This window comes from Plecotus auritus (assembly GCF_963455305.1).
Source record: "Plecotus auritus genome assembly, chromosome: 6".
NCBI lineage: Eukaryota > Metazoa > Chordata > Mammalia > Chiroptera > Vespertilionidae > Plecotus > Plecotus auritus.
In genome coordinates, this window is record NC_137773.1 from 144,448,895 (window position 1) to 144,476,094 (window position 27,200).

The following is a 27,200-nucleotide window of genomic DNA, read 5'->3' on the forward strand; positions in this document are numbered from 1 at the left end:
ATAAAAATCACATAGTCATATCGATGCAGAAAAAGCATTTGACAAAATCCAACACCCTTTCTTGATAAAAACTCACAACAAGGTGGGAATAGAAGGATCATACCTCAACATAATAAAAGCTGTATATGATAAACCCACAGCTAATATCATACTCAATGGGCAACAATTAAAACCATTTCCCCTAAGAACAGGAACAAGACAGGGATGCCCATTCTCACCACTCCTGTTTGACATAGTACTGGAAGTATTAGCCATTGCAGTTAGACAAGAAGAAGAAATAAAAGGCATCCAAATTGGAAAAGAAGAAGTAAAGCTGTCCTTATTTGCAGATGACAGGATATTGTACATAAAAAACCCCGAAAGACTCCATCAGAAAACTAACAGATTTAATAAATGAATTCGGCAATGTAGCAGGATACAAAATTAACACCAAGAAATCTATGGCATTTCTATACACCAATAGTGAACTTACAGAAAGAGAGACTAAAAAAGCAATCCCATTTACCATCGCACCAAAAAAAATTAAGATACTTAGGAATAAACCTAACCAAGGAGGTAAAAGACCTATACGTGGAAAACTACAGGACACTGAAAAAAAGAGATAGAGGAAGATGTAAACAGATGGAAGAACATACCATGTGCATGGATTGGTAGAATCAACATCATTAAAATGTCCATACTACCCAAAGCAATCTATAGATTCAATGCACTACCCATTAAAATACCAACAGCATATTTCACAGACCTAGAAAGAACTCTCCAAAAATTCATCTGGAATAAAAAAAGACCCCGAATAGCCACAGCAATCCTGAGAAAGAAGAATAAAGTATGAGGGATCTCAATACCAGATTTCAAGCTGTATTACAAAGCCACTGTCCTCAAAACAGCCTGGTACTGGCACAAGAACAGACATATAGATCAATGAAATAGAATAGAGAATCCAGATATCGACCCAAACCACTATGTGCAATTAATATTTGACAAAGGAGGCATGAACATACAATGGAGTCAAGACAGTCTCTTCAATAAATGGTGTTGGGAAAATTGGACAGATACATGCAAAAAAATGAAACTAGATCACCAACTTACACCATACACAAAAATAAACTCAAAATGGATACAGGACTTAAATATAAGATGGGAAACCATAAAAATACTAGAGGAATCCACAGGCAGCAAAATCTCAGACATATGCCGAAAGAACTTCTTCACTGATACTGCCCCTAGGGCAACGGAAGCCAAAGAGAAAATAAACAAATGGGACTACATCAAAATAAAAAGCTTTTTCACAGCAAAAGAAACCATCAACACCCGCCGAAATACAAAGGATTGTTAAAAAATACTACGAACAACTCTATTCCAACAAACTGGACAACCTGGAGGAAATGGACATATTCCTAGAAAAATATAACCTTCCAAAACTCAATCAGGAAGAATCTAAACAGCTCAACATGCCAGTAACTATGGAAGAAATTGAAGCAGTCATCAAAGAGCTTCCGGCAAACAAATACCCGGGGCCAGACGGCTTCACAGGAGAGTTCTACCAAACATTCAAGGAAGAACTAAAACCTATCCTCCTCAGACTATTCCAAAAAATTCAAGAGGAAGGAACACTTCCAAGCTCCTTCTATGAAGCCAGCATCACCCTAATACCAAAACCAGATAAAGACAACACAATGAAAGAGAATTACAGGCCAATATCCCTCATGAATGTAGATGCCAAAATCCTCAACAAAATTCTAGCAAATAGGATCCAGCAGTACATCAGAAAGATCATACACCATGACCAAGTAGGGTTTATCCCAGGAATGCAAGGATGGTTCAATATCCGCAAATCAATAAATGTGATACATCACATAAACAAATTGAGAGATAAAAATCATATAGTCATATCAATTGATGCAGAAAAAGCATTTGACAAAATCCAACACCCTTTCTTGATAAAAACTCTCAACAAGGTGGGAATAGAAGGATCATACCTCAACATCATAAAAGCTATATATGATAAACCCACAGCTAACATCATACTCAATGGGCAAAAACTAAAACCATTTCCCCTAAGAACAGGAACAAGACAGGGATGCCCACTCTCACCACTCCTGTTTGACATAGTACTGGAAGTATTAGCCACTGCAATTAGACAAGAAGAAGAAATAAAAGGCATCCAAATTGGAAAAGAAGAAGTAAAGCTGTCCTTATTTGCAGATGACATGATATTGTACATAAAAAACCCGAAAGACTCCATCAAAAAACTAACAGACTTAATAAATGAATTCGGCAATGTAGCAGGATACAAAATTAACACCAAGAAATCTATGGCATTTCTATACACCAACAATGAACTTACAGAAAGAGAGACTAAAAAAGCAATCCCATTTTCCATCGCACCAAAAAAATTAAGATACTTAGGAATAAACCTAACCAAGGAGGTAAAAGACCTATATGCGGAAAACTACAGGTCACTGAAAAAAAAGATAGAGGAAGATGTAAACAGATGGAAGAACATACCATGTTCATGGATTGGTAGAATCAACATCATTAAAATGTCCATACTACCCAAAGCAATCTATAGATTCAATGCACTCCCCATTAAAATACCAACGGCGTATTTCACAGACCTAGAAAGAACTCTCCAAAAATTCATCTGGAATAAAAAAAGACCCCGAATAGCCACAGCAATCCTGAGAAAGAAGAATAAAGTAGGAGGGATCTCAATACCAGATTTCAAGCTGTATTACAAAGCCACTGTCATCAAAACAGCCTGGTACTGGCACAAGAACAGACATATAGATCAATGGAACAGAATAGAGAATCCAGATATCGACCCAAACCAATATGCGCATTTAATATTTGACAAAGGAGGCATGAGCATACAATGGAGTCAAGACAGTCTCTTTAATAAATGGTGTTGGGAAAATTGGACAGATACATGCAAAAAAATGAAACTAGATCACCAACTTACACCATACACAAAAATAAACTCAAAATGGGTACAGGACTTAAATATAAGACGGGAAACCATAAAAATACTAGAGGAATCCACAGGCAGCAAAATCTCAGACATATGCCAAAAGAACTTTTTCAGTGATACTGCCCCTAGGGCAATGGAAGCCAAACAGAAAATAAACAAATGGGACTACATCAAAATAAAAAGCTTTTGCACAGCAAAAGAAACCATCAACAAAACAACAAGAAACCCCACTGTATGGGAGAACATATTTGCAAATGGTATCACTGATAAAGGTTTAATTTCCAACATCTACAGGCAGCTTATACAACTTAATAAAAGGAAGATAAATGATCCAATAAAAAAATGGGCAACGGACCTAAATAGAAGCTTTTCGAAAGAAGACAGAAGGAAGGCCAAGAGACACATGAAAACATGCTCAAAGTCACTAATTATCCGAGAGATGCAAATCAAAACAACAATGCGATACCATCTCACACCTGTCAGAATGGCTATCATCAACAAATCAACAAACGACAAGTGTTGGCGAGGATGCGGAGAAAAAGGAACCCTCGTGCACTGCTGGTGGGAATGCAGACTGGTGCAACCACTGTGGAGAACAGTATGGAGTTTCCTCAAAAAACTGAAAATGGAACTCCCATTTGACCCAGTAATCCCACTCCTAGGAATATATCCTAAGAAACCAGAAACACCAATCAGAAAGGATATATGCACCCCTATGTTCATAGCAGCACAATTTACAATAGCTAAGATTTGGAAACAGCCTAGGTGCCCATCAGCAGATGACTGGATCAGAAAACTATGGTACATCTACACAATGGAATACTATGCTGCCGTAAAAAAGAAGGAATTACTACCATTTGTAGGCACTTGGATGGAATTAGAGAACATTATGCTAAGTGAAATAAGCCAGTCAATGAAAGAAAAATGCCACATGATCCCACTCATTTGGGGATAATGAAAAACATTATAAACTGATGAACAAAAAGATAGTTACAGAGGCAGTAAAGCATCAAACAGACTGTCAAATTACAGTGGTAAGGTTAGGGAGAGGTGGGGGAAATAAGAGATCAACTGAAGGACTTATATGCATGTATATAAGAGTAACCAACGGATGCAAAACATTGGGGGGTGAGGGCATGTATGGGAGTGGGGTGGGGGTGGGGGGCAATGGTAAGATATGTACACATATAATACCTTAATAAAAATTTGAAAAAAAAAAAAAAAAATAAATAAAAAAATAAAATAAAAAAAAAAAAAAAAAAAAGAAACCATCAACAAAACAATAAGAAACCCCACTGTATGGGAGAACATATTTGCAAATGTTATCACTGATAAAGGTTTAATCTCCAACATCTACAGGCAGCTTATACAACTTAATAAAAGTAAGATAAATGATCCAATAAAAAAATGGGCAACGGACCTAAATAGAATCTCTTTGAAAGAAGACAGATGGAAGGCCAAGAGACACATGAAAACATGCTTAAAGTCACTAATTATCCGAGAGATGCAAATCAAAACGACAATGCGATACCATCTCACACCTGTCAGAATGGCTATCATCAACCAATCAACCAACGACAAGTGTTGGCGAGGATGCAGAGAAAAAGGAACCCTCGTGCACTGCTGGTGGGAATGCAGACTGGTGCAGCCACTGTGGAGAACAGTATGGAGTTTCCTCATAAAACTGAAAATGGAACTCCCATTTGACCCAGTAATCCCACTCCTAGGAATATATCCTAAGAAACTAGAAACACCAATCAGAAAGGATATATGCACCCCTATGTTCATAGCAGCACAATTTACAATAGCTAAGATTTGGAAACAGCCTAGGTGCCCGTCAGCAGATGACTGGATCAGAAAACCATGGTACATCTACACTATGGAATACTATGCTGCCATAAAAAAGAAGGAATTATTACCATTTGTAGGCACCTGGATGGAATTAGAGAACATTATGCTGAGTGAAATAAGCCAGTCAATGAAAGAAAAATACCACATGATCTCACTCATTTAGGGATAATGAAAAACATTATAAACTGATGAACAGAAAGATAGATACAGAGGCAGTAAAGCATCAAACAGACTGTCAAATTACAGTGGTAAGGTTAGGGAGAAGTGGGGGAAATAAGAGATCTACTGAAGGACATTGGGGGGTGAGGGCATGTATGGGAGTGGGGTGGGGGGGGTCAATGGTAAGATATGTACACATATAATACCTTAATAAAAAAAAGAAATAGACCTATGTTTCTATGAAAAAAAATAATAAAAGTGATGATTTCGATGTGAAAGACAAAGAATGTCCAGGTAAACCGAAAAAGTTTGAAGACCAACAGTTACAAGCATTATTGGATGAAGATGCGTGTCAAACTAAAAAACAACTTGCAGAAAGATTAAACATTGCTCAGCAAACAATTTCCGATCGTTTACAAGCAATGGGAAAGATTTTAAAGGAAGGAAAATGGGTGCCACATCAACTGAATGAAAGACAAATGGAAAACCGAAAAGTCATTGGTAAAATGTTGCTTCAGCAGCATTAAAGAAAGTTTTTATTTTTGCATCGAATTGTGATTGGCGATGAAAAATGGATTTATTTTGAGAATCCCAAATGCACAAAATCATGGGTTGATCCAGGTCAGCCATCAATATCGACTGCAAGGCCAGATCGCTTCGGAAAGAAGACAATGCTCTGCTTTTGATGGGATCAGGAAGGTGTGGTGTATTATGAGCTTCTAAAACCAGGTGAAACCGTTAATATTGATCACTACCAACAACAAATAATCAATCTAAACCACACTTTGATCGTGAAACGACCAGAATGTGCTAGAAGACACAGCAAAGTAATTTTACTTCATAATGATGCACCATCACACACTTCAAAACCAGTTAAAGACACGTTAAAAGATCTTGCCTGGGAAGTATTAACCCACCCGCTGTACTCACCAGACCTTGCTCCTTCAGATTACCGCTTGTTCTGATCGATGGCATGCGCACTTTCTGAACAGCACTTCAAAACATGTGAAGAGGTGAAAAATTGGGTCTCTGAATGGTTTGCCTCAAAACAAGAAAAGTTCTATTGGGACGGTATCCACAAATTACCTGAAAGATGGGGTAAATGTGTAGCTAACGATGGGCATTAATTTGAAAAAAGCACTTTACACGTTTCTCTTGAAATTATCGTGTTTTCTTTGATTACAAAATCTGCATTATTAACTGATATACCTAGTATATGTGCACATCACTATTCTAGGGTCTTACAGTGTAGTGAGAAAAGACAGTGTTAGGTAATGATAACTGTTGTGAAGAAAAACAGGGTAAAAGGAGAGATTGACAGGGATGAGGGAGTGCTCTTTCAACTAGATGATCAGAAGAGTCCTCTTTAAGAGGAAATAACATTTAGAGTAGTGCTCTTGAATCTCAATCCAAGGAGCCAGCCATGTGCATATCTGGGGAAAGAGCATTCTAGGTAGAGGTAGGTGAAAGTGTGGTTGTTCAAGGAACAGGAAAATGGCCAGTTTAGAGATGGAACAGAGTAAGCAAGGGAGAGTGGCAGGAGCCTGATCATGAGGAGCCTTGGAGATTGGGGTGGGGGTATGTATTTTAAATGTCAATGAGGAGCTGTTAGAGGTTTTGAGGATAGTTGCATGGCCTGACTTAACATTTTTAAAAGTTTGTGTTGGCTACTGAGTGAATAGACTGAAGATGGGGATAGTAGGAAGCAGGGATTTGTTTGGTACTAACCCTCGTGGTTCAGACAACAGAGTGTGGTGATTTGGGCTGGGTAATGACATATTGGAGATGGGGAAAAGTGGCTGGATCTAGGATGTATTTCAAGGGACAGCCATCAGGACCTACTCATTAGGACACAGGGTCAAAGGATAGGTTAAAGACTTTTCGTATTTGTCTTGTGCAACTTGGTAAAGAGGAACTTTTGGGGTAGTGCAGGATTTTGGGGTATACTGAAAAATTGTTTTGAATATATTAAAGTTGAGGGACCTAATAACATCACAGTAGAGATATTGGCTAGGCAGTTTGGTAAGTGACTCTGGAGCTCAGGGTAAGGCTTGGGACTGGATATAGAAATTTTGGAGTCATTTCATATTAAGTTATTTTAAAGCAGAGGGACTATATGAGATTACATAGTACATGCATGGTTAGAGAATACATGAGGACCAAGGAGACTCAAGGAATGGCCAGAAAAGAAGGAGGCAGTGTTATCCTGATGATCTGGACACCCAGTGAAGGAAGTGTTTCAAGAAGGAGAAGAGTGCCGAAACCGGTTTGGCTCAGTGGATAGAGCGTCGGCCTGCGGACTGAAGGGTCCCGGGTTCGATTCCGGTCAAGGGCATGTACCTTGGTTGCGGGCACATCCCCAGTGGGAGGTGTGCAGGAGGCAGCTGATCGATGTTTCTAGCTCTCTATCCCTCTCCCTTCCTCTCTGTGAAATATCAATAAAATATATTTAAAAAAAAAAAAAAAGGAGAAGAGTGATCAATTATGTCACACGTCAATGAAAAGTGACTCTTTGATATAGAAGATAACGCCTGGTCTTACGGCGGCATCCTTAGACATATATTGTTATTTATGTCTTAATTTTTGTTTCCCATTTTGCAGTTTTTTTATGAGAATAGTTTTTTTGTGAGGAGTTACTTGCATGTTTTCCATGCCATACTTGGTCTCTTATGGATGCAAGCAATAGAAAGCCTGTTCAAAATAGCTATGGCAAAAGTGGAATATTTTGGTTCACATAACTGAAAGTGTGGAGTACTCTGGCTTCAGACACTGCTGGATTCAGGGGATCAAATGATGGTGTCAGGGCTCTGTTTTTCTTTTCCATCTCTTGCCTCTCTATGGTGGCCTAACGGCCTACATTGGCCTTAGAATGTTTGTCTCAGAGGAAGAGAGGGAAGTTTTCTTTTTCAGCATTTATATTTCTAACTCCACACGGAAGCTTTGGTTGCTTTCGTTACCCTGCTTGGCCTACTGCTTAGACAAGTGAGTGTGAAGAAGGAAATTGGTACCATAAATGGCCAACTCTGGTACCAAGGCAAAATTGTGGCACGAAGATGAAGAGTCCTACCAGAACTACATGGATTGTGGCATGGATTACTCTACAAAAGGAAGCTCTGCTGAGATGGCAATATATTCTATGTGTCTGGGATAAAATTGTTACCCAGTAGTACCTAGTATCCAGTGATAATCTTCTAGACCCAAAATGCACATGTGTCTAACTTAAGCTCATTCATTATATAATAAAGAATTGGAAACTTAACATAAGGTGTGTTTTGGTTTTTTTGCCTTGTCAAGAATTTTTTTTAAAAGTATGAATGCCATAATGCTCATCACAAAAAAATTAGAAAATACAGATAAAGAAAAGAAACTAGCCTACAGATTATGAGCAAAAATTTGGCTGGTATATATACAAATGTATATATATATCAAATGTATGTATGTTACATATTTTCTTAATTTTTATATATTTTATTTAACTTAGTTTCTCCAAAATATTGTCATGTTGACATGTAATCTGTACAAAAACTTTTTTCCCCTTTTATTGAATTTATTGGAGTGACATTAGTTAATAAAATTATATAGGTTTCAGGTGTACAATTCTACATCATCTGTATGTTATATATTTTTAGTAAAAATGAGGTCATGCTGTTTTGTAATCTATTTAGCTTAATCTCTATGATGAATGTTTTTTCTTGTCTTGATAACTCTGCAACATCATTTTAAATGGATGTTTTGTGTTATATGGACATTATACCAGTTTTCTAATATTAACCATTAAATTATTTCCATTTTTCTTTAATTTTAAAAAATTTTTTACTTGTTGGATTATTTCCATGAGGCAGAGTCTTAGGAAATTATTGGCTCCAAGGGTGTGTGCTTTCTGGGGACTTTTTAAAAAAAAAACCCACATATTTTTATTGATTTCAGAGAGGAAGGGAGAGAGAGATAGAAACACCAGTGATGAGAGAGAATCATTGATTGGCTGCCTCCTGTACATCCCCCACTGGGATCAAGGCTACACATGTGCCCTTGACTGGAATCAAACCTGGGACCTTTCAGTCCAAAGGCTGATGGATCTATCCACCGAGCCAAACTGCCTAGGGCAGGGGTGGGCAAACTTTTTGACTCGAGGGCCACAATGGGTTCTTTAACTGGACCGGAGGGCCGGAACAAAAGCATGGATGGAGTGTTTGTGTGAACTAATATAAATTCAAAGTAAAGGAGCGGAGAGGAGAGCAAGAGAACCGGATAGAACAGCCGGATCCGGCCTGCGGGCCATAGTTTGCCCAAGGCTGGCCTAGGGCTTTCTGGGTAGGCTTTTGACTCATATTGCTAAATTGCATTTCAAAAAGATTGCACCGCCCTGACTGGTTTGGCTCAGTGGATAGAGCGTTGGCCTGTGGACTCAAGGGTCACAGGTTCGGTTCCGGTCAAGGGCATGTACCTTGGTTGCGGGCACATCCCCAGTAGGGAGTGTGCAGGAAGCAGCTGATTGATGTTTCTCTCTTATTGATGTTTCTACCTCTCTATTCCTTTCCCTTCCTCTCTGTAAAAAACCAATAAAATATATATTAAAAAAAAAAGATTGCACCAATTTATGTATACACCAGTAGAGTATTAAAGTGACATTTCCATTTATTTTCTTTTTAATCCTTGCCAATCTAGTCAGTAAAAATGGTATGTCACTTATTACAGTTCTCTGCACTGCTAATTAGGTCACACTGGTATTCTCTATGTTTATACATCATTGGCATTTCTCTTTTATAAATTGTCTAATTACTGTTGAAGTGTTAAAAGCCACTGTCATTTGAATAACTATCTATACTTGAACATTGCTTTGCTGTCAACAAACATGTTCACATAATTTTTTATTTCATCCAGGAGCTCTCTGAGTTTTTCGTACACATATGAATTATCCCCATTTTGCAGCTACTGTTCAAGATCACCCTGCTTGTGAATGGTAGAACTCTGATTTTTTTCCTTTCAGTTATATTGATCTGAAATGTTAAATATTAGTGCAGTTATAATGCTGTTATTGGGGAATATGGTTTGATTCTTAAAAATCTGGCTTGGAGCCCTAGCTGGTTTGGCTCAGTGGATAGAGCGTCGGCCTACGGACTGAAGGGTCCCAGGTTCAATTCCGGTCAAGGGCATGTACCTTGGTTGTGGGCACATCCCTAGTATGTGCAGGAGGCAGCTGATCTATGTTTCTCTCTCATTGATGTTTCTAACTCTCTATCCCTCTCCCTTCCTCTCTGTAAAAAATCAATAAAATATATATATTTTAAAATCTGGCTTGGATATTTTTAATTGAACAGTTTATGACTGATTATTGTATGCAACACAGTGTTTGAATATCCACATAGAAAACTTTCTCAGGACCTTATTAGATGAAAAATTTTACATAAAATGAGTTTACTTTTTTCTCTTGCTCTGTGAAACATTATAGAAAGATTCTTTTTAAATAAGGAAAGAATAGATAACATTTTTTCTTTTTTTAAATTTTATTGTGTAAGGTATTACAAATAGTAATACATATGTCTCCTTTTTTTACCCCCATTGACCTCCCCCCCACCGCCTCTCCTACCCCCTGACACGTGCCTTCACCCCCCCACCCCCCCAGTGTTTTGCATCTATTGGTTGTGCTTATATGCATGCATACAAGTCCTAACATTTTAAAATGCCTTTTCTAGCAACCCTTTCTACTCTCAAACAATCTACTTTTTCTTTGAGTCTTTAAACTATAAAGTGTTTATGAAAGCAGAAATTAATATACTTTTGAAGTTTTAGTAAATAAATTTTGGTAGTATTTATATAAGCTCTGAATACAAACACCTTCCCTCCATCTATGACAGCAAAATTAGTAGACAATATTGACTCACAATTGACCTATTAGAGTATAATTTGTTAATTATTAAGGTGCAGGTGTACAGCTCCTTAAAAAGGTTCTAAATTTGTTTGCTGCTTCTCTGCAGAAGTTGGACATTAAGAGCAGGTGTTTAAACCTAACAGTAACTCAATAACTGAACTCTCGACTGTGAATATGTGGTTTTACTTGAGGTTTTTACCGTTAACTTTGTATAATAACAAAAAGGGATAAACTTACGCTTTTGAAATACATGTACAACAGTCACATTGTATTAAGCATGGAATATGTTGAAGGCTGCCTTGGCCTTCTTTCTTTTTACAGTGGAACACCAACAGAAGTTTGACTTTCTTTTCTCTTTATAGCAGAAGAGTTTGAAAGTAGAGGCATGTTAGTGATGCCACAGTAAACTCTTGGCATTTACAAATTGAACACTTAATATTAGGATTTGTGAGCTACTGTGGAGATGTATGTGGTGGTAATTTGCAAATTTAGTTGCAAAGGTTTTTCTTTACTTCTAACAGAATACTTGTAAGAAGCTAGACAGAAGTAAGTCTCTACATCATTTATCTACATAGAATTAAAAAGCTATGTTTAGATATCTTCGCTCAGCTGGCATCATAAAAATTTAATATTAGATGCTAGAGATAGGTTTGCATCAGAATTACTTTTCCATGATTTGCATGATATTTAGAAATATTTCTGATAACATCTCTTGACAAAAATAGAAACAGTTAGTAGAGCATTTGAATTACCAAATAAGGAAATAACTACCCTTACATCATGAAATTGTGAAGTATCAAATGAGTGCTTATGTAGAACATATAAGGTAAAGCAGTGGGTAGTTTAACAATGTAAGACAGATGTGCAGATATAAAGTTATAAAGCTTTGTGTGCTTTGAAATCCTTTTAGTGTGATAGTACTTTGAAAGAATAATTGAAGTACCAAATTAGCATTTATGTTTCATGATTACAAATCTACAAGGATTAAAACAATAATATAAGAGTAATAGCAGAACCATTTATTAGATGCTTGCTTTGTCAAATTTTCCAAAATGGAGTGCCCCCCCCCAACTCTATAATAAATTGAATATGGTGGTATCATTGTGTTTCATACCACCATATTCATTTCTTTTTTTTTAAATATATTTTATTGATATTTTACAGAGAGGAAGGGAGAGGGATAGAGAGTTAGAAACATCGACGAGAGAGAAACATCGATCAGCTGCCTCCTGCACACCTCCTACTGGAGATGTGCCCACAACCAAGGTACATGCCCTTGACCGGAATCGAACCCGGGACCCTTCAGTCCGCAGGCCGACGCTCTATCCACTGAGCCAAACCGGTTTTGGCCCACCATATTCATTTCTGATCCAAGTGGTCCAGTAGACACCTCATTAAATGAAATAGATTGTCTGAAGGTGAATTTATAAACACACTTGCTATAGGTAGTCCCTCAAGTATCATACTAATAATGAATGTTAACCTAAGCATTGGACTTGAGCCAGTGGACTTCACCTCTGCGTTGTGTTGTTATATTTTTTGGTAACTTTTTTTAAAAATAAATTTTTATTGATTTTAGAGAGGAAGGGAGAGGGAGAGAGAGATAGAAAAATCATCAATGAGAGGGAATCATTCCTTGGCTGCCTCCTGCACACCCCACACTGGGGATCAAGCCCACAATCTGGGCATGTGCCCTAACCCGGAATCAAACCATGATCTCCTGGTTCATAGGTTGATGCTCAACCCCTAAGCCATGCCGGCCAGGCGTGGTAACTTTTTTTTTCTTTATTTAAGGTATTATATATGTGTCCTTATCCCCCCTTGCCCTCCAGCCCCCAACCCCTGCTCATGCCCTCACCCCCCTGGTGTGTGTGTCCATTGGTTATGCTTATATGCATGCATACAAGTCCTTTGGTTGATCTCTCCCCTTTACCCCCACCCTCCCCTACCTTCCCTCTGAGGTTTGAGGTTCTGATCGATGCTTTTCTGTCTCTGGATCTGTTTTTTTCCTTTTTTTAAAAATTTCTTTTTTGATTAAGGTATCACATATTTGTCCTCATCCCCCCATTCCCATCCCAAACACCTCCCCATGCATGCCCCCAACCCCCTGTTGTCCGTGACCACTGGTTAGGCTTATATGCATGCATACAAGTCTTTTGGTTGATCTCTTCCCCCCCTCCACTCCCACCCTCCCCTCCCTTCCCTCTGAAGTTTGACAGTCTGATCGATGCTTCCCTGTCTCCGGGTCTGTTCTTGTTCATCAGTTTATGTTGTTCATTATTTCCCCTAGATGAGTGAGATCATGAATCAGTCTGTAGTGAGTTTCTTTCTGGGCCAACAGTATTTTTGAGTCCCAATTTCAATGTCAAACAGTTCCTTATGTGTATATGTCAGCAATGATATTTCAGTTCTGGATGGTGGACAAATGGTGGTAATGCAGGTCCGAACCTCTCTGGTTTGGTCCTGGGCAACCTGCAGCTACGCACAGCTGCTGACTGCTAGTATGGCAAGGCATCGTCAGCGTCTTCCATCTCTGGACTGTTTCTCTTCTGTCTTCATGGCTGGAGCAGTCCTGTCAATTCCTCTCTGTTGCAGGAATCCACATGGTCTTGGAGTTGTTTTCTGAAAATATACAAACATATTCTCGACCAAAAGTTAATAAAGGAGTCTTTTCTATAAATTTGACTTGGGATCCTTTTTCATTTTTTGCCCAAACGATTTTCCTTTGGCTTGTTTTGACACCGTGTGTGTTTTTCATGGGTGTCTTGCTGTTAGCATTACAAATGTAAGTAAAAATTTTCTAGATGTAATTTACTTACAGGATGTTTTTCCTTACATGATATTCTTCTACTACCCCCCTTTTTGATTTAAATATTAGGAGGCTTTTGGAAATTGTATAATGTAGTCTTGATAGCTTTTAAATTTTATTTTTTTGCACTAAAATATGACTGCTTTAGGTTCATTACATGTTACGCAATTTTACCATGAGATGAACTACCAATAAAAATTTTAGTTAACACTTTAGGAACAGCTTTTTGTCCAGTACCATTAATTTTTCTTTCTTTTTTTTTTTTTAAATATATTTTTATTGATTTCAGAGAGAAAGGGAGAGGGAGATGGAAACATCAATGATGAGAGAGAATCACTGATTGGCTGTCTCCTGCAGGCCCCACACTGGGGATAGAGCCCACAACCGGGACATGTGCCCTTGACCGGAATCGAACCTGGGACCCTTCAGTCTGCAGGCCGACACTCTATCCACTGAGCCAAACCAGCCAGGGCCAGTACCATTAATTTTTCTAGAATATTCGCTTATTTCACTTAGCCAATTTAAATTAGTCTGAAAACTTGACTACTATTTTACTGTCAAATTTAATACTCTAACAACAATCTTATTTTACCCTGTAAATATTAGTGGAAAGGATTATTGGCCTTCTTGAGTAGGCCCTGAGCATTCCTGGTGCTAGGCTGGATTTAGATATCAAAAACCCACTTCCCCACACCATGGGTACAAGACAACTCAAACAAGTCTTGTTGCAGTGAGAGGGCAGCTGCTGTCGGCCAAGTCTCTGTCTGTTACCTGGGTCCCGATTTGAGCTGGGCATGGGAAGCGAAGCAGCCATGGGGGCAGGAGACCTCCCTCAGAAGGGGTGAGGGTTCAGGCCCCTGCAAAGTTGGTGGGGTGAGGGTCTGTGCCCCACCTCTGTTGACCCCCAAGTTCTCTCCTGATGGCCCCTCTGCGACTGTGCCTGTCTTAGGTTGTTCCTTCCCTGAGGAATCTTACCCGTCTCTGGCTAACCAGCCATCCTCCAGGGCCAAGCAGGGTGATGTGAGGTTCAGTTCTGTCTCCTTGGTAGCCTATGCCCCTGTGGCCTTCACACCCAGTACCTGCCTTGGGATCCCCTCGCCTGCTGGTGGGGCCCCAGCACTAATCACATATCTTGGGGAACCCAGGTTTCTTCTCCCGGGAGGGCCCAGCTCACCCCACTGGGCGAGAGACAGATCCATGGTACCAGCCACCACAAGGCTTCAACCTTGGCATGAACAGAAAGTTCAGGCAACAGCTGTGGGCAATTGGATTGTGAGAAGAGGGTCCCTCTTAGCCAAAAGGGCAAGAGGGGCCAATATAGAATGCTCAGGTGCCCTTCCAGGGGGCCCTCTACACAGTGGGAAGGGATTAAATCCTTTCATGTCCTTTTTAAATTGCTGCCAGACATTCAAAGAATTAGTTTGTAAGTTTGTTTGGGATAATTGTACATTATGCTGTTGTAATTCTAAAATATCAAGAGATGTGTTACCTTTGTCTCCAAGCACCATAAAGATGATTTTTTATTCCCAAGGGTGCGAGGTACTATTATAGGTAATGGGGGTAACACAAATCTGGGAAAAATTATAATGACATTGTAGAATAATACCATGTAAGGATATTCTTTGCTCTAGGCCATGGCAATTCCATTTCAAACTGGCTATCAATTTTTTTTTTTGTATAGACAAGGTCTTAGTTACATTTTCTGCACCTCTCCCAGGAGCAAGTAGTGATCGTCCCTTCCTTTGTTGTCCACGCAAGCCAGAAACCTCTCTTTAATTTTACACACAAAGGAGCAGTGGTTTGATTTTGTGTCATACAAAAGGGAAGTTCGGGAGAAACCAAGATGGCGGCATAGGTAAACACCTAAACTGCTGCCTCGCACAACAATTTCAAAACTACAACTAAAAGACAAAACGTCTATCACCCAGAACCACGGGAAAGCTGGCTGAGTGGAAGTTCTACAAGTAGAAGGACAGAGAAAAGAGCATTGAGACGTGCACAAGCGCTGAAAAGCTGAAGTACGGAGGCACGCGAATCAGGCTGGCGGCAGGTGACTGGGTGCATTGCTTTTTTCAACCCGAAGGGAGACAAGCTCCCTATTACTCCGAACTCCAGTTTCTGGGGAGACACTGGGGACCCAAACTCCTACGGGAAGAAGCTGTACTGTCTGCCATCGGGTCAGAAAGTGAGGGTGACTTTCTTGCAGAGGTGCGCCAAGCAATCACTGTTTACTGCGTTGGGGCGCGGGACGTGGGGACTTGGAAACACGGGGACTTGGAAATGCAGAAACGCAGAGACAGCTGACTGGTAGCCATCGCTGTTTGCCACGCCCTAGCCTAGTGACTCCCTGAGACCCCGCCCCACACAATCTACAAACCCTCTCAAGCTCCACACAGAGGCTTTTGCATGTAAATGGCCTGCCCTATCACAGCTTAACCTAACAAACTGCAACTCTGGTCAGACAGCCCCAAACCTCCAAACCGCAAGCAAAGAGGAGAAAACTGTAGTTCTCGCTGTAGCTCCTGCTGGGTGGCCTCAGACAGTAGCTGACCTGCACCCCATTGGAGATCCAGAAGCTAGTGTATCTAGTGGTCAGTGTGAGACGATACCAGATTTTAACTACTCACATCCATAAGTGACACATTCAAGAGGCAGACTCAGCACCAAAGCCCCACTGAAACAAATCCTGCCCCATAAGCGTGTCTCCAGCACAGCAGTTCTTCCATTATAGACACAGCGGATCCTCACAGCCAATTGGCCTGGAGGTCAATTCCTCCCAGTGACAACAACAACTATCAAGACTTAACTACAACAAGGCCGTACACACAGTCCAAAAGGGGTGCACCAAGAGTGTCCACCTCAGGTAACTGGGAGGCCGACCCACTGGGCCATATAAGACACTTAGCACACAAAGCCACCCTACCAACTCAGGGAAGCAGTGAAAATGTGGAGACAAAGAAACAGATCACAAACGAAAGAAATGGAGGAAAACAAACGACTGGATATAGAGTTCAAAACCACGGTTATAAGGTTTTTCAAGAATTTCCTAGAAAAGGCCGATAAATTTAACAAGACCCTCGAGGATATGAAAAAGGACCAACTAGAAATTAAACATACACTGACTGAAATAAAAAATATTATACAGAGACCCAACAGCAGACTAGAGGAACACAAGAATCTAGTCAAAGATTTGAAATACAAAGAAGCAAAAAACACTCAACCGGAAAAGCAAAAAGAAAAAAGAATCCAAAAATATGAAGATAGTGTAAGGAGCCTCTGGGACAACTTTAAGCATACCAACATCCGAATTATACGGGTGCCAGAAGAAGGAAGAGAGCAAGATACTGAAAACCTATTTGAAGAAATAATGACAGAAAATTTCCCCTACCTGGTGAAAGAAATAGACTTACAAGTCCAGGAAGCGCACAGAACCCCAAACAAAAGGAACCCAAAGAGGACCACACCAAGACACATCATAATTAAAATGCCAAGGGCAAAAGACAAAGAGAGCATATTAAAAGCAGTGAGAGAAAAACAGTTAATTACCTACAAGGGAGCACCCATACGATTGTCAGCTGATTTCTCAACAGAAACTATGCAGGCCAGAAGGGAGTGGCAAGAAATTTTCAAAGTGATGAATAGCAAGAACCTACAACCAAGATTACTCTACCCAGCAAAGCTATCATTCAGAATTGAAGGGCAGATAAAGAGCTTCACAGATAAGAAAAAGCTAAAGGAGTTCATCACCACCAAGCCAGTATTATATGAAATGCTGGAAAGGTATTCTTAAAGAAGAGGAAGAAGAAAAAATTAAAGATAAAAATTATGAACAACAAATACATATCTATCAACAAGTGAACCTAAAAATCAAGTGAATTAAAAATCTGAGGAACAGAATAAACTGGTGAATATAATAGAATCAGGGGCATAGAATGGGAGTGGATTGATAATTCTCAGGGGTAAAGGGGTGTGGGGGGTACGGGAAGAGATTGGACAAAAATCGTACACCTATGGATGAGGACAGTGGTGGGTAGGTAAGGGCAGAGGGTGGGGTGGGAACCAGGTGGAGGGGAGCTGTGGGGGAAGAAAGGAGAAACAAATGTAATAATCTGAACAATAAAGATTTATTAAATTAAAAAAAAAAAGGGAAGCTCGGTGTCGACCCCTGTGTAATTATCCTTCCTTGCCCCACCCATAGTCCTCCTAGATGACCAAGGTCTTTGGTATTATTGGTGATCTGGATCTGTTTTTGTTCATCAGTTTATGTTCATTATATTCCACAAATAAGTGAGATCATGTGATGTTTATCTTTCTCTGGCTGGCTTATTTCACTTAGTATAATGCTCTCCAGTTCCATCCATGCTGTTGCAAATGGTAGGAGTTCCTTCCTTTTTACAGAAGCATAGTATTCCATTGTGTAGATGTACCACAGTTTTTTAATCCACTCATCTGCTGATGGGCATGTAGGCTGTTTCCAAATCTTAGCTATTGTAAATTGTGCTGCTATGAACATAGGGGTGCATATATCCTTTCTGATAGGTGTTTCTAGTTTCTTGGGATCTATTCCTAGAAGTGGGATCACTGGGTCAAATGGAAGTTTGGGCATGGTAACTTTTTTAAACAGAGAAAAAAACATACTCCTTGGGGAAAGGTGAGGGATTGAGAAGACAGGTCCTGGGTAAAAATTATTATGATAGCAACTTGAGTTGCTAGGCCTGCCTAGGAGAGAAACAAAGGCACTAACTACCACAGGAAACAGCTACCATCTGAGGCTCATCAGACCAGTTCATGCGCCACATGAAGCTATAGAGATGCAAGCCATAAAAATCTTCCAGCTCATCCTGATACAAGTCCCACTCGTCTTCAGAGTGCATTATGTTATTAATGGTCTTTATTTGGTCCATTACATATCATAATGTTGAAAAGCATCAGAGGCAGTGATTCAGAATAGTAAAAAGAGAAGTAGTGAGGGTGAGAAATTTTGGTATATCTATTGGCAATTTCTTGGCTGCCACATTGTTTACAAAAACTGTCAGTAAAATCTATAGACCTTAGTTCTCATAAGTAACATTTTAAAATTTTTACTTTATCTAGACCAGCCATGGGCAAACTATGGCCCGCGGGCTGGATCCGGCCCGTTCGGCTGTTCTATCCGGCCCGCGGAGCCGAAAGAGCGGAGGGTTCTCTTGCTCTCCCCTCCGCTCCTTTACTTTGAATTTATATTAGTTCACACAAACACTCCATCCATGCTTTTGTTCCGGCCCTCCATTCCAGTTTAAGAACCCATTGTGGCCCTCGAGTCAAAAAGTTTGCCCACCCCTGATCTAGACAATTCATATTTTCCTCATTTCAAGCAATATGGCAACATTTTCTTTTTAATCTTCCTGTAGTTGTAATTCATTTTTATGTGGCTATATTAATATTTAATATGGACCTCTAGTGGAAGGTATAAAATGGCTTATTAAGTGATTATCTAATACTTAGATCTTTTTAACTTTTAAAAAACTATTTTATTCAGGTTGGTTTGAGTTCCACAAATGCAGAATTAAGAGGATTTACGGATCAGAATCTCAGTCCGTCTAAAGGTAAGGACAATTGAATAAAATTTTCTGCATTGAGCTAGTTTTATTGCATTTTCTTTATAAAACATGAAGGCACATGCATTACTTTATGTGTAATAATATTTATATACTATTACTGTGTTGTTATCATTCACCAAATAACTTGTATAACATGAAAATCAGTTACCTCTGACAGGTATAGAGAGTGTGTATCTTTCTCCAACTCTTTCCTAAGAGGCCTCTAAGACCATATTTGATCAGTGATCCTATTACAATTGAAACTTTTTAAGTAATTTCCTTCTTGATTTTCTTGTTTGAGAGCCCTTCTTAGTGAAGGAACTACAATAGAATGATTGGATGTATTATTATCCTGTGTCTCATATATGGCTTACTGGAAGAATATATCAGAAATCTGACCCACCAGTACAGGAACTTGGGCAGGACACTGGTCATCTTTCAATATGTATTTTTCAGCAGTATCTTTTAGTATGTAGAGATAACATACTGAAATATTTATGCTTGAAATGATTTGCTATTGGCTTCCAAATAATCCACTGGGAGAAGAAGAATAAAGTGGGTGGAATTATAGATAAAACAAAATTGCCTATGCGTTGATTAATTGTTTAAACTGTGTGATAACTATATGGGGTTTCATTATTTATTTCTCTCTTCCTTTATATATATTTGAAATTTCCCACTATAAAAGGTAGGAGCAAAATGCATGCCATTACAATACAAATAACTGTGAGAGAAACATCAGCTTCCTCAAGGGGTTAATGCAGCCGTGGGCAAACTACGGCCCGCGGGCCAGATCCGGCCCGTTCGGCTGTTCTATCCGGCCCGCGGAGCCGAAAGAGCGGAGGGTTCTCTTGCTCTCCCCTCCGCTCCTTTACTTTGAATTTATATTAGTTCACACAAACACTCCATCCATGCTTTGTTCCGGCCCTCCGGTCCAGTTTAAGAACCCATTGTGGCCCTCGAGTCAAAAAGTTTGCCCACCCCTGGGTTAATGTCTAAGGTGAGCTATATACCCTGAAGAGAAGGCTAGAAAAATCTGTATTTCAGTATAAAAATGCTTGGCTTAATAATAATGATTTGTTGAATTACTTTGAGAGCTTATATATATATACTAGAGGCCCGATGCACGAAATTCGTGCAAGAGTAGGCCTTCCTTCCCCTGGCTACCAGCGCTGGCTTCCCTCTGGCACCCAGGATCCGGGCTTCCCTCTGGCCCCAGCTTCGTCTGGAAGGACATCTGGTCTAATTAGCATATTACGCTTTTATTATTATAGATTTTAAAGCAATAAAAGACATACTTCAACCCTTCATGCTTCTCAGTCCCATACCCCCTCCCCCCCGCCAAATTTTTACTGTGGTAAAATGCACATATAAAATTTACAACTTTAACCATTATTACATATACTAGAGGCCCCGTGCACAAAATTCGTGCACGGGAGGTGGTGTCCCTCAGCCCAGCCTGCACCCTCTCCAGTCCGGGACTGCTGGCTCCCAACTGCTCGCCTGCCTGCCTTCCTGATTGCCCCTAACCGCTTCTGCCTGCCAGTCTGATCACCCCCTAACTGCCCTCGCCTGCAGGCCTGGTCCCCCCCAACTGCTCTCCCCTGCAGGCCTGGATCCCCCCCAACTGCCCTTCCCTGCAAGCCCAGTCGCCTCCAACTTCCCTCCTCTGCCGGCCTGGTCACCCCTAACTACCCTCCCCTGCAGGCTTGATCACCCCAACTGCCCTCCCTTGCAGGCCTGGTCCCTCCCAACTGCCCTCCCCTGCTGGCCTGATTGCCCACAACTGCCCTCCCTTGCAGACCTGGTCCCTCCCAACTGCCCTCCCCTGCTGGCCATCTTGTGGCAGCCATATTGTGTCCACATGGGGGCAGCCATCTTGTGTGTTGGAGTGATGGTCAATTTGCATATTACTCTTTTATTAGATAGGATAGTTAAGTAGTATTGAGTACATTCATATTGTGCAACCATTACCACCATCCATCTCCATAACTCTTCATCTTGTAAAACTAAAACTCTGTACCCATTAAACAATTAAATTCATATTTCCTTCTCCTCAGCCTTTGACAACCACCATTCTATTTTCTATCTTTATGCTTCTGACTACTCTAGATACCTCATATAAGTAGAATTACACAGTATTTGTTTTTTTGTGACTGCCTTATTTAAGTTAGCATAATGACCTCAAAGTTTATCCATGTTGTAGCACGTGTCAGCATTTCCTTCCTTTTGGAGGCTTAATACTATTCCATTGTATGTATATACAGAGGTGGGAAAAAGTAGGTTTACAGTAGTTTGGGAAATAATAATACAAGAACAAACTCTTTCATGTACTACTTTTGCCCACCCCGCATAGTAGTCCCCTCCTTATCTACAGTATGGTTTCAGTTACCCACAGTCTGAAAATATTAAATGAAAAATTCTAGAAATAAACAATTCATAAGTTTTGAATTGTGTGCTGAAATTAAATTTTATGCTGTTCTACCTGGAGCATGAATCATCCCTTTGCCCCACCCACTTTCTCTATTTCCATTGCTACTATCTTAGTTCAGACCACTATAAACCATTTTCTGTGTCACTGCAGCTGTTTTATTTACTTCCAGATTAATTTCTTTGTATTTTATTCACTGTACTATAGCTACATACTTTTTTCTCAAACACAAATCTTAATGAGTCTTTTCATGTTAAAAAAAAAAAAAGCAAAAAACATTTAGTAGTTTCTTATTACCCTCAAGGTAAAGTCAAACTCCAATTTAAAAGATATGGTTCTTGCTTTCACTTTAGCATTATCTTAGACACCTATGCTTCTGGCATACTGAGCTACATTCTGTGTCTCACTGTATGCTCTTCTCTGTGCCTGGAATGTCATGCCTCCCTACACCATCTTCCACTCCACTCCAGATACACACACACACACACACACACACACACACACACACACTCACACTCTCACTCACTCTCACTCTAGAGGCCCGGTGTACAAAATTCGTGCACTGGAAGGGGGCCCTTAGCCCAGCCTGCACCCTCTTGCAGTCTGGGAGCCCTTGAGGGATGTCTGACTGACGGCTTAGGCCCGCTCCCCCTGGGAGCCGACAGTCGGACATTGTTAGCACTGCCACGGAGGCGGGAGAGGCTCCCACTACCACCGCTGCACTCACCAGCCGTGAGGGTCTGCCCCCTGGTGGTCAGTGCGCATCATAGTGACTGGTTGTTCCACCATTCGGTCAATTTGCATATTAGCCTTTTATTATATAGGATTTCACCTGGGTAATTTCTGTTCATGCTTTGCATCTCAGTTTAGGTCTTATTTCATCTCGGCCCATAAATCTCTAATATTTATCACACTGTACTTTACCGGTTCACTTATTGGTCCCCACCTGATTCCATGAAGTCAGAGACTTTGTCTAATTCATCATTGTATCTCTAGGACAGTATTTCAGAGTATCTGTCCCATAGGATATGTCCCAAATTAGGAACTTTGTCAAAGTTCTTATTAAATTCCTTGAACATCCTTATAACCATTGTTTTGATCTCTGTATCTGGTAGTTTACTTGCTTCCGTTTCATTTATTTCTTTTTCTACAGATTTCTTTCATTTTGTACCTCCTTGTTAACTGTGCCTCCTTTGTGTTAACCTTTGGACTCTGTACGTATTTTATTATTGTCCTGATTGCATTATATTGTATTTCTTTATACTATTGTCATTTTATTTACTAGACTATGAGCTTCTTGAAGGCAGGGTTCTTTTTCATGTTTGATGTTATATATACTAGACCAGCCGTGGGCAAACTACGGCCTGCGGGCTGGATCCGGCCCATTCGGCTGTTCTATCTGGCCCGCGGAGCCGAAAGAGCGGAGGGTTCTCTTGCTCTCCCCTCCGCTCCTTTACTTTGAATTTATATTAGTTCACACAAACACTCCATCCATGCTTTTGTTCCGGCCCTCCGGTCCAGTTTAAGAACCCATTGTGGCCCTCGAGTAAACAGTTTGCCCACCCCTGCACTAGACTCTAGCTTGATGTTATATATACTCAGTAAATATTAAACTGCAAAAGCTTGTTTGGTCATAACATTCCCAGTTTGAGTTAATTTTATGAGTGAAGGTCTGTGTCTAGATTTATTTACTTTTTTTGCTTGTGGATGTCTGTGTGTCCCCAGTCTCATTTGTTGGAAAGACTCTTCTTTCTCCGTTGAATTGCCTTTGCACCTTTGTCAAAGTTGAGTTAAATATATTTGTGTAGGTCAATTTCTGGGCTCTCTGTTCTTTTGCTGATACTACACTGTAGATTTATAGTAAGTCTTAAAATTGAATACTCTCAGTCTTCCAACTTTTCATCAATATTGTGTTGGTAGCTTGGCCAATGTGGTTCAGTGGTTGAGCATCAACCTATGAACCAGGAGGTCACAGTTCAATTCCCAGTCGGGGCACATGCCCGGGCTGTAGGTTCCATTCCCAATAAGGGGTGTACAGGAGGCAGCCAGTTGATGATTCTCTCTCATTATTGATGTTTCTATCTCTCCCTCTCCCTTCCTCTCTGAAATCAATGAAAATATATTATTTAAAATATATATATTGTGTTGGCTATTCTGAATTTTTTTGCCTTTCTGTAAAAAGTTTAGAGTCAGTTTGTTGACATCCACAAGATAACTGACTGGGTTTTTTTGTTTTTGTTTTTTTTAAAATAAATCTTTATTCAGATTATTACAATTGTTTCTCCTTTTTCCCCCCATAGCTCCCCTCCACCCGGTTCCCACCCCACCTTCTACCCTTACCTACCCCCCACTGTCCTCATCCATAGGTGTATGATTTTTGTCCAATCTCTTCCTGAACCCCCCCTTACCCCTTTCCCCTGAGAATTATCAGTCCACTGCCTTTCTATGCCCCTGATTCTATTATATTCACCAGATTATTCTGTTCCTCAGGTTTTTAGTTCACTTTATTTTTAGGTTCACTTGTTGATAGATATGTATTTGTTGTTCATAATTTTTATCTTTAATTTTTTCTTCTTCCTCTTCTTTAAGAATACCTTCCAGTATTTCATATAATACTGGTTTGGTGGTGATGAACTCCTTTAGCTTTTTCTTATCTGTGAAGCTCTTTATCTGCCCTTCAATTCTGAATGATAGCTTTGCTGGGTAGAGTAATCTTGGTTGTAGGTTCTTGCTATTCATCACTTTGAAAATTTCTTGCCACTCCCGTCTGGCCTGCATAGTTTCTGTTGAGAAATCAGCTGACAATCGTATGGGTGCTCCCTTGTAGGTAATTAACTGTTTTTCTCTTGCTGCTTTTAAGATTCTCTCTTTGTCTTTTGCTCTTGGCATTTTAATTATGATGTGTCTTGGTGTGGTCCTCTTTGGATTCCTTTTGTTTGGGGTTCTGTGAGGCATAGAACCCCAAACAAAAGGAATAGGTAAGCACCTAAACTGCTGCCTCGCACAACAATTTCAAAACTACAACTAAAAGACAGAACGGACACCATCCAGAACCACAGGAAAGCTGGCTGAGTGAAAATTCTACAACTAGAAGGAAAGAGAAAAGCTCACAGAGAATTGGAGGTATGGCAAAGGGTCTTTGTGCGCGCAGAGGGAAGGGCGGCTGAGAGCCTGGCTGACTTTCTCTGGCGGAAGGGGGAAGGAAGCCCCCGACTGCACTGAACCCCAGTTTTGACTGCACTGAACCCCAGTCCCGGGCGAAACCCCGTGGACCCAGGCTCATACAGGGGGAGTCTGGACTGTCAGGTAGAGAGAAAGGCACCCGGAGACTTGGAGACCCGGGGGAGACCCGGGGGAGCCTCGGCACGCACCAGTGTGCACAAAGGCTGCGGAGGTTGCCACAGGCTTTCCCTAGCAGAAGGGAGTCGGAAGCTCCTGACTGCACTGAACCCCAGTTCTGACTGCACTGAACCCCAGTTCCAGGCAAGCCCCTAGGGACCCACGCTCTTGTGGGAGAATCTGGACTCTCGGGCGGAGACTCGGGAGCCAGGGAAGGCAGAGCTCTGGAGGTGCGCGCGTGCCAGTGCACACAAAGGCTGCGGAGGTTGCCACAGGCTTTCCCTAGTGGAACGGAGTCGGAAGCTCCTGATTGCACTGAGCCCCAGTTCTGACTGCACTGAACCCCAGTTCCAGGCGAGCCCCTGGGGACCCACGCTCTTGTGGGGGAAATCTGGACTCTCAGGCGGAGACTCGGGAGCCGGGGAAGGCAGAGGTCTGAAGGCGCGCGCGTGCTCGCAAGGGCAAGGCTGACTGGAAGCCAAGGCTGTCTGCTCCTCCCTCAGACTCCACCCCATCCAAGCTGAGCACAGAGGCTATTGCAATTTGGCAAGTCTAATCCTATAAGGCTGTCTCCAGCACTGAACTTCTCCCAGCGTAGACACAGCTGATCCTTACAGCCAACTGACCTGTAGGTCAATTCCTCCCAGTGATACCAAAAACAATCAAGACTTAATTACAACAAGGCTGTACACACAGTCCACAAAGGGGTGCACCAAGAGTGTCCACCTCAGGTTAACTGGGGAGGCCGACCCACTGGGCCATATAGGAAACCTAGCACACAAATCTACCCTACCAACTCAGGGAAGCAGTGAAAATGCGGCGTCAAAGAAACAGATCACAAATGAAAACAAACGACTGGATATAGAATTCAAAACCACGGTTATAAGGCTTTTCAAGAATATCCTAGAAAAGGCCGATAAATATAATGAGACCCTCGAAGATATGAAAAAGGACCAACTAGAAATTAAACGTACACTGACTGAAATAAAAAATATTATACAGAGACCCAACAACAGACTAGAGGAACACAAGAATCAAGTCAAAGAATTGAAATACAAAGAAGCAAAAAACACTCAACTGAAAAAGCAAAAAGAAAACAAAATCCAAAAAGTTGAAGATAGTGTAAGAAGACTCTGGGACAACTTCAAGCATACCAACATCAGAATTATGGGGGTGCCAGAAGAAGAGAGAGAGCAAGATACTGAAAACCTATTTGAAGAAATAATGACCGAATACTTCCCCCACCTGGTGAAAGAAATAGACTTACAAGTCCAGGAAGCGCACAGAACCCCAAACAAAAGGAACCCAAAGAGGACCACACCAAGACACATCATAATTAAAATGCCAAGAGCAAAAGACAAAGAGAGAATCTTAAAAGCAGCAAGAGAAAAACAGTTAATTACCTACAAGGGAGCACCCATACGACTGTCAGCTGATTTCTCAACAGAAACTATGCAGGCCAGATGGGAGTGGCAAGAAATTTTCAAAGTGATGAATAGCAAGAACCTACAACCAAGATTACTCTACCCAGCAAAGCTATCATTCAGAATTGAAGGGCAGATAAAGAGCTTCACAGATAAGAAAAAGCTAAAGGAGTTCATCACCACCAAACCAGTATTATATGAAATGCTGAAAGGTATTCTTAAAGAAGAGAAAGAAGAAAAAAGTAAAGATAAAAATTATGAACAACAAATACATATCTATCAACAAGTGAACCTAAAAATCAAGTGAATTAAAAACCTGAGGAACAGAATAATCTGGTGAATATAATAGAATCAGGGGCATAGAAAGGGAGTGAACTGGTAATTCTCAGGGGGAAAGGGGTAAGGGGGTTCAGGAAGAGACTGGACAAAAACCACACACCTATGGATGAGGACAGTGGGGGGGTAGGTAAGGGCAGAAGGTGGGGTGGGAACCGGGTGGAGGGGAGCTATGGGGGGAAAAAGGAGAAACAATTGTAATAATCTGAATAAAGATTTATTTTAAAAAATTATCTAGTAAGCTTTTATTTTATATTTCTTTGAATAATAGGTATAAGCAACATTTGGTAGATATTCTATAAAGTTTCTTTGGCACCCTTCTAAATCTCAGGTCATATTCCGTTGAGTGTGGCCTCTGTTACTGTGCTAGGTTTAGTAAGAGATTGTATTTTAATAAACATAGTGAATCATTCTGGCTTTGTCTTTTGAATC

The 27,200-nt window shown here is 40.6% G+C and overlaps 1 protein-coding gene across 22 annotated transcripts in view; it reads left to right on the plus strand.

Moving 5' to 3' along the window:
* Nucleotides 1-27,200, plus strand: part of TFDP2 (transcription factor Dp-2) — a gene marked incomplete at its 5' end in the record, with an annotated part of 147,901 nt that overhangs the window by 38,342 nt on the left and 82,359 nt on the right. For 21 of the 22 annotated variants that reach the window (XM_080674119.1, XM_080674130.1, XM_080674141.1 and 18 more), the window contains one exon: nucleotides 19,178-19,244. In XM_080674119.1, coding sequence (XP_080530245.1) covers nucleotides 19,178-19,244 — 67 coding nt within the window. Of the gene's footprint in view, nucleotides 1-19,177; nucleotides 19,245-27,200 lie in introns of those variants that run through there. The other variant, XM_080674122.1, reaches the window with a different exon arrangement.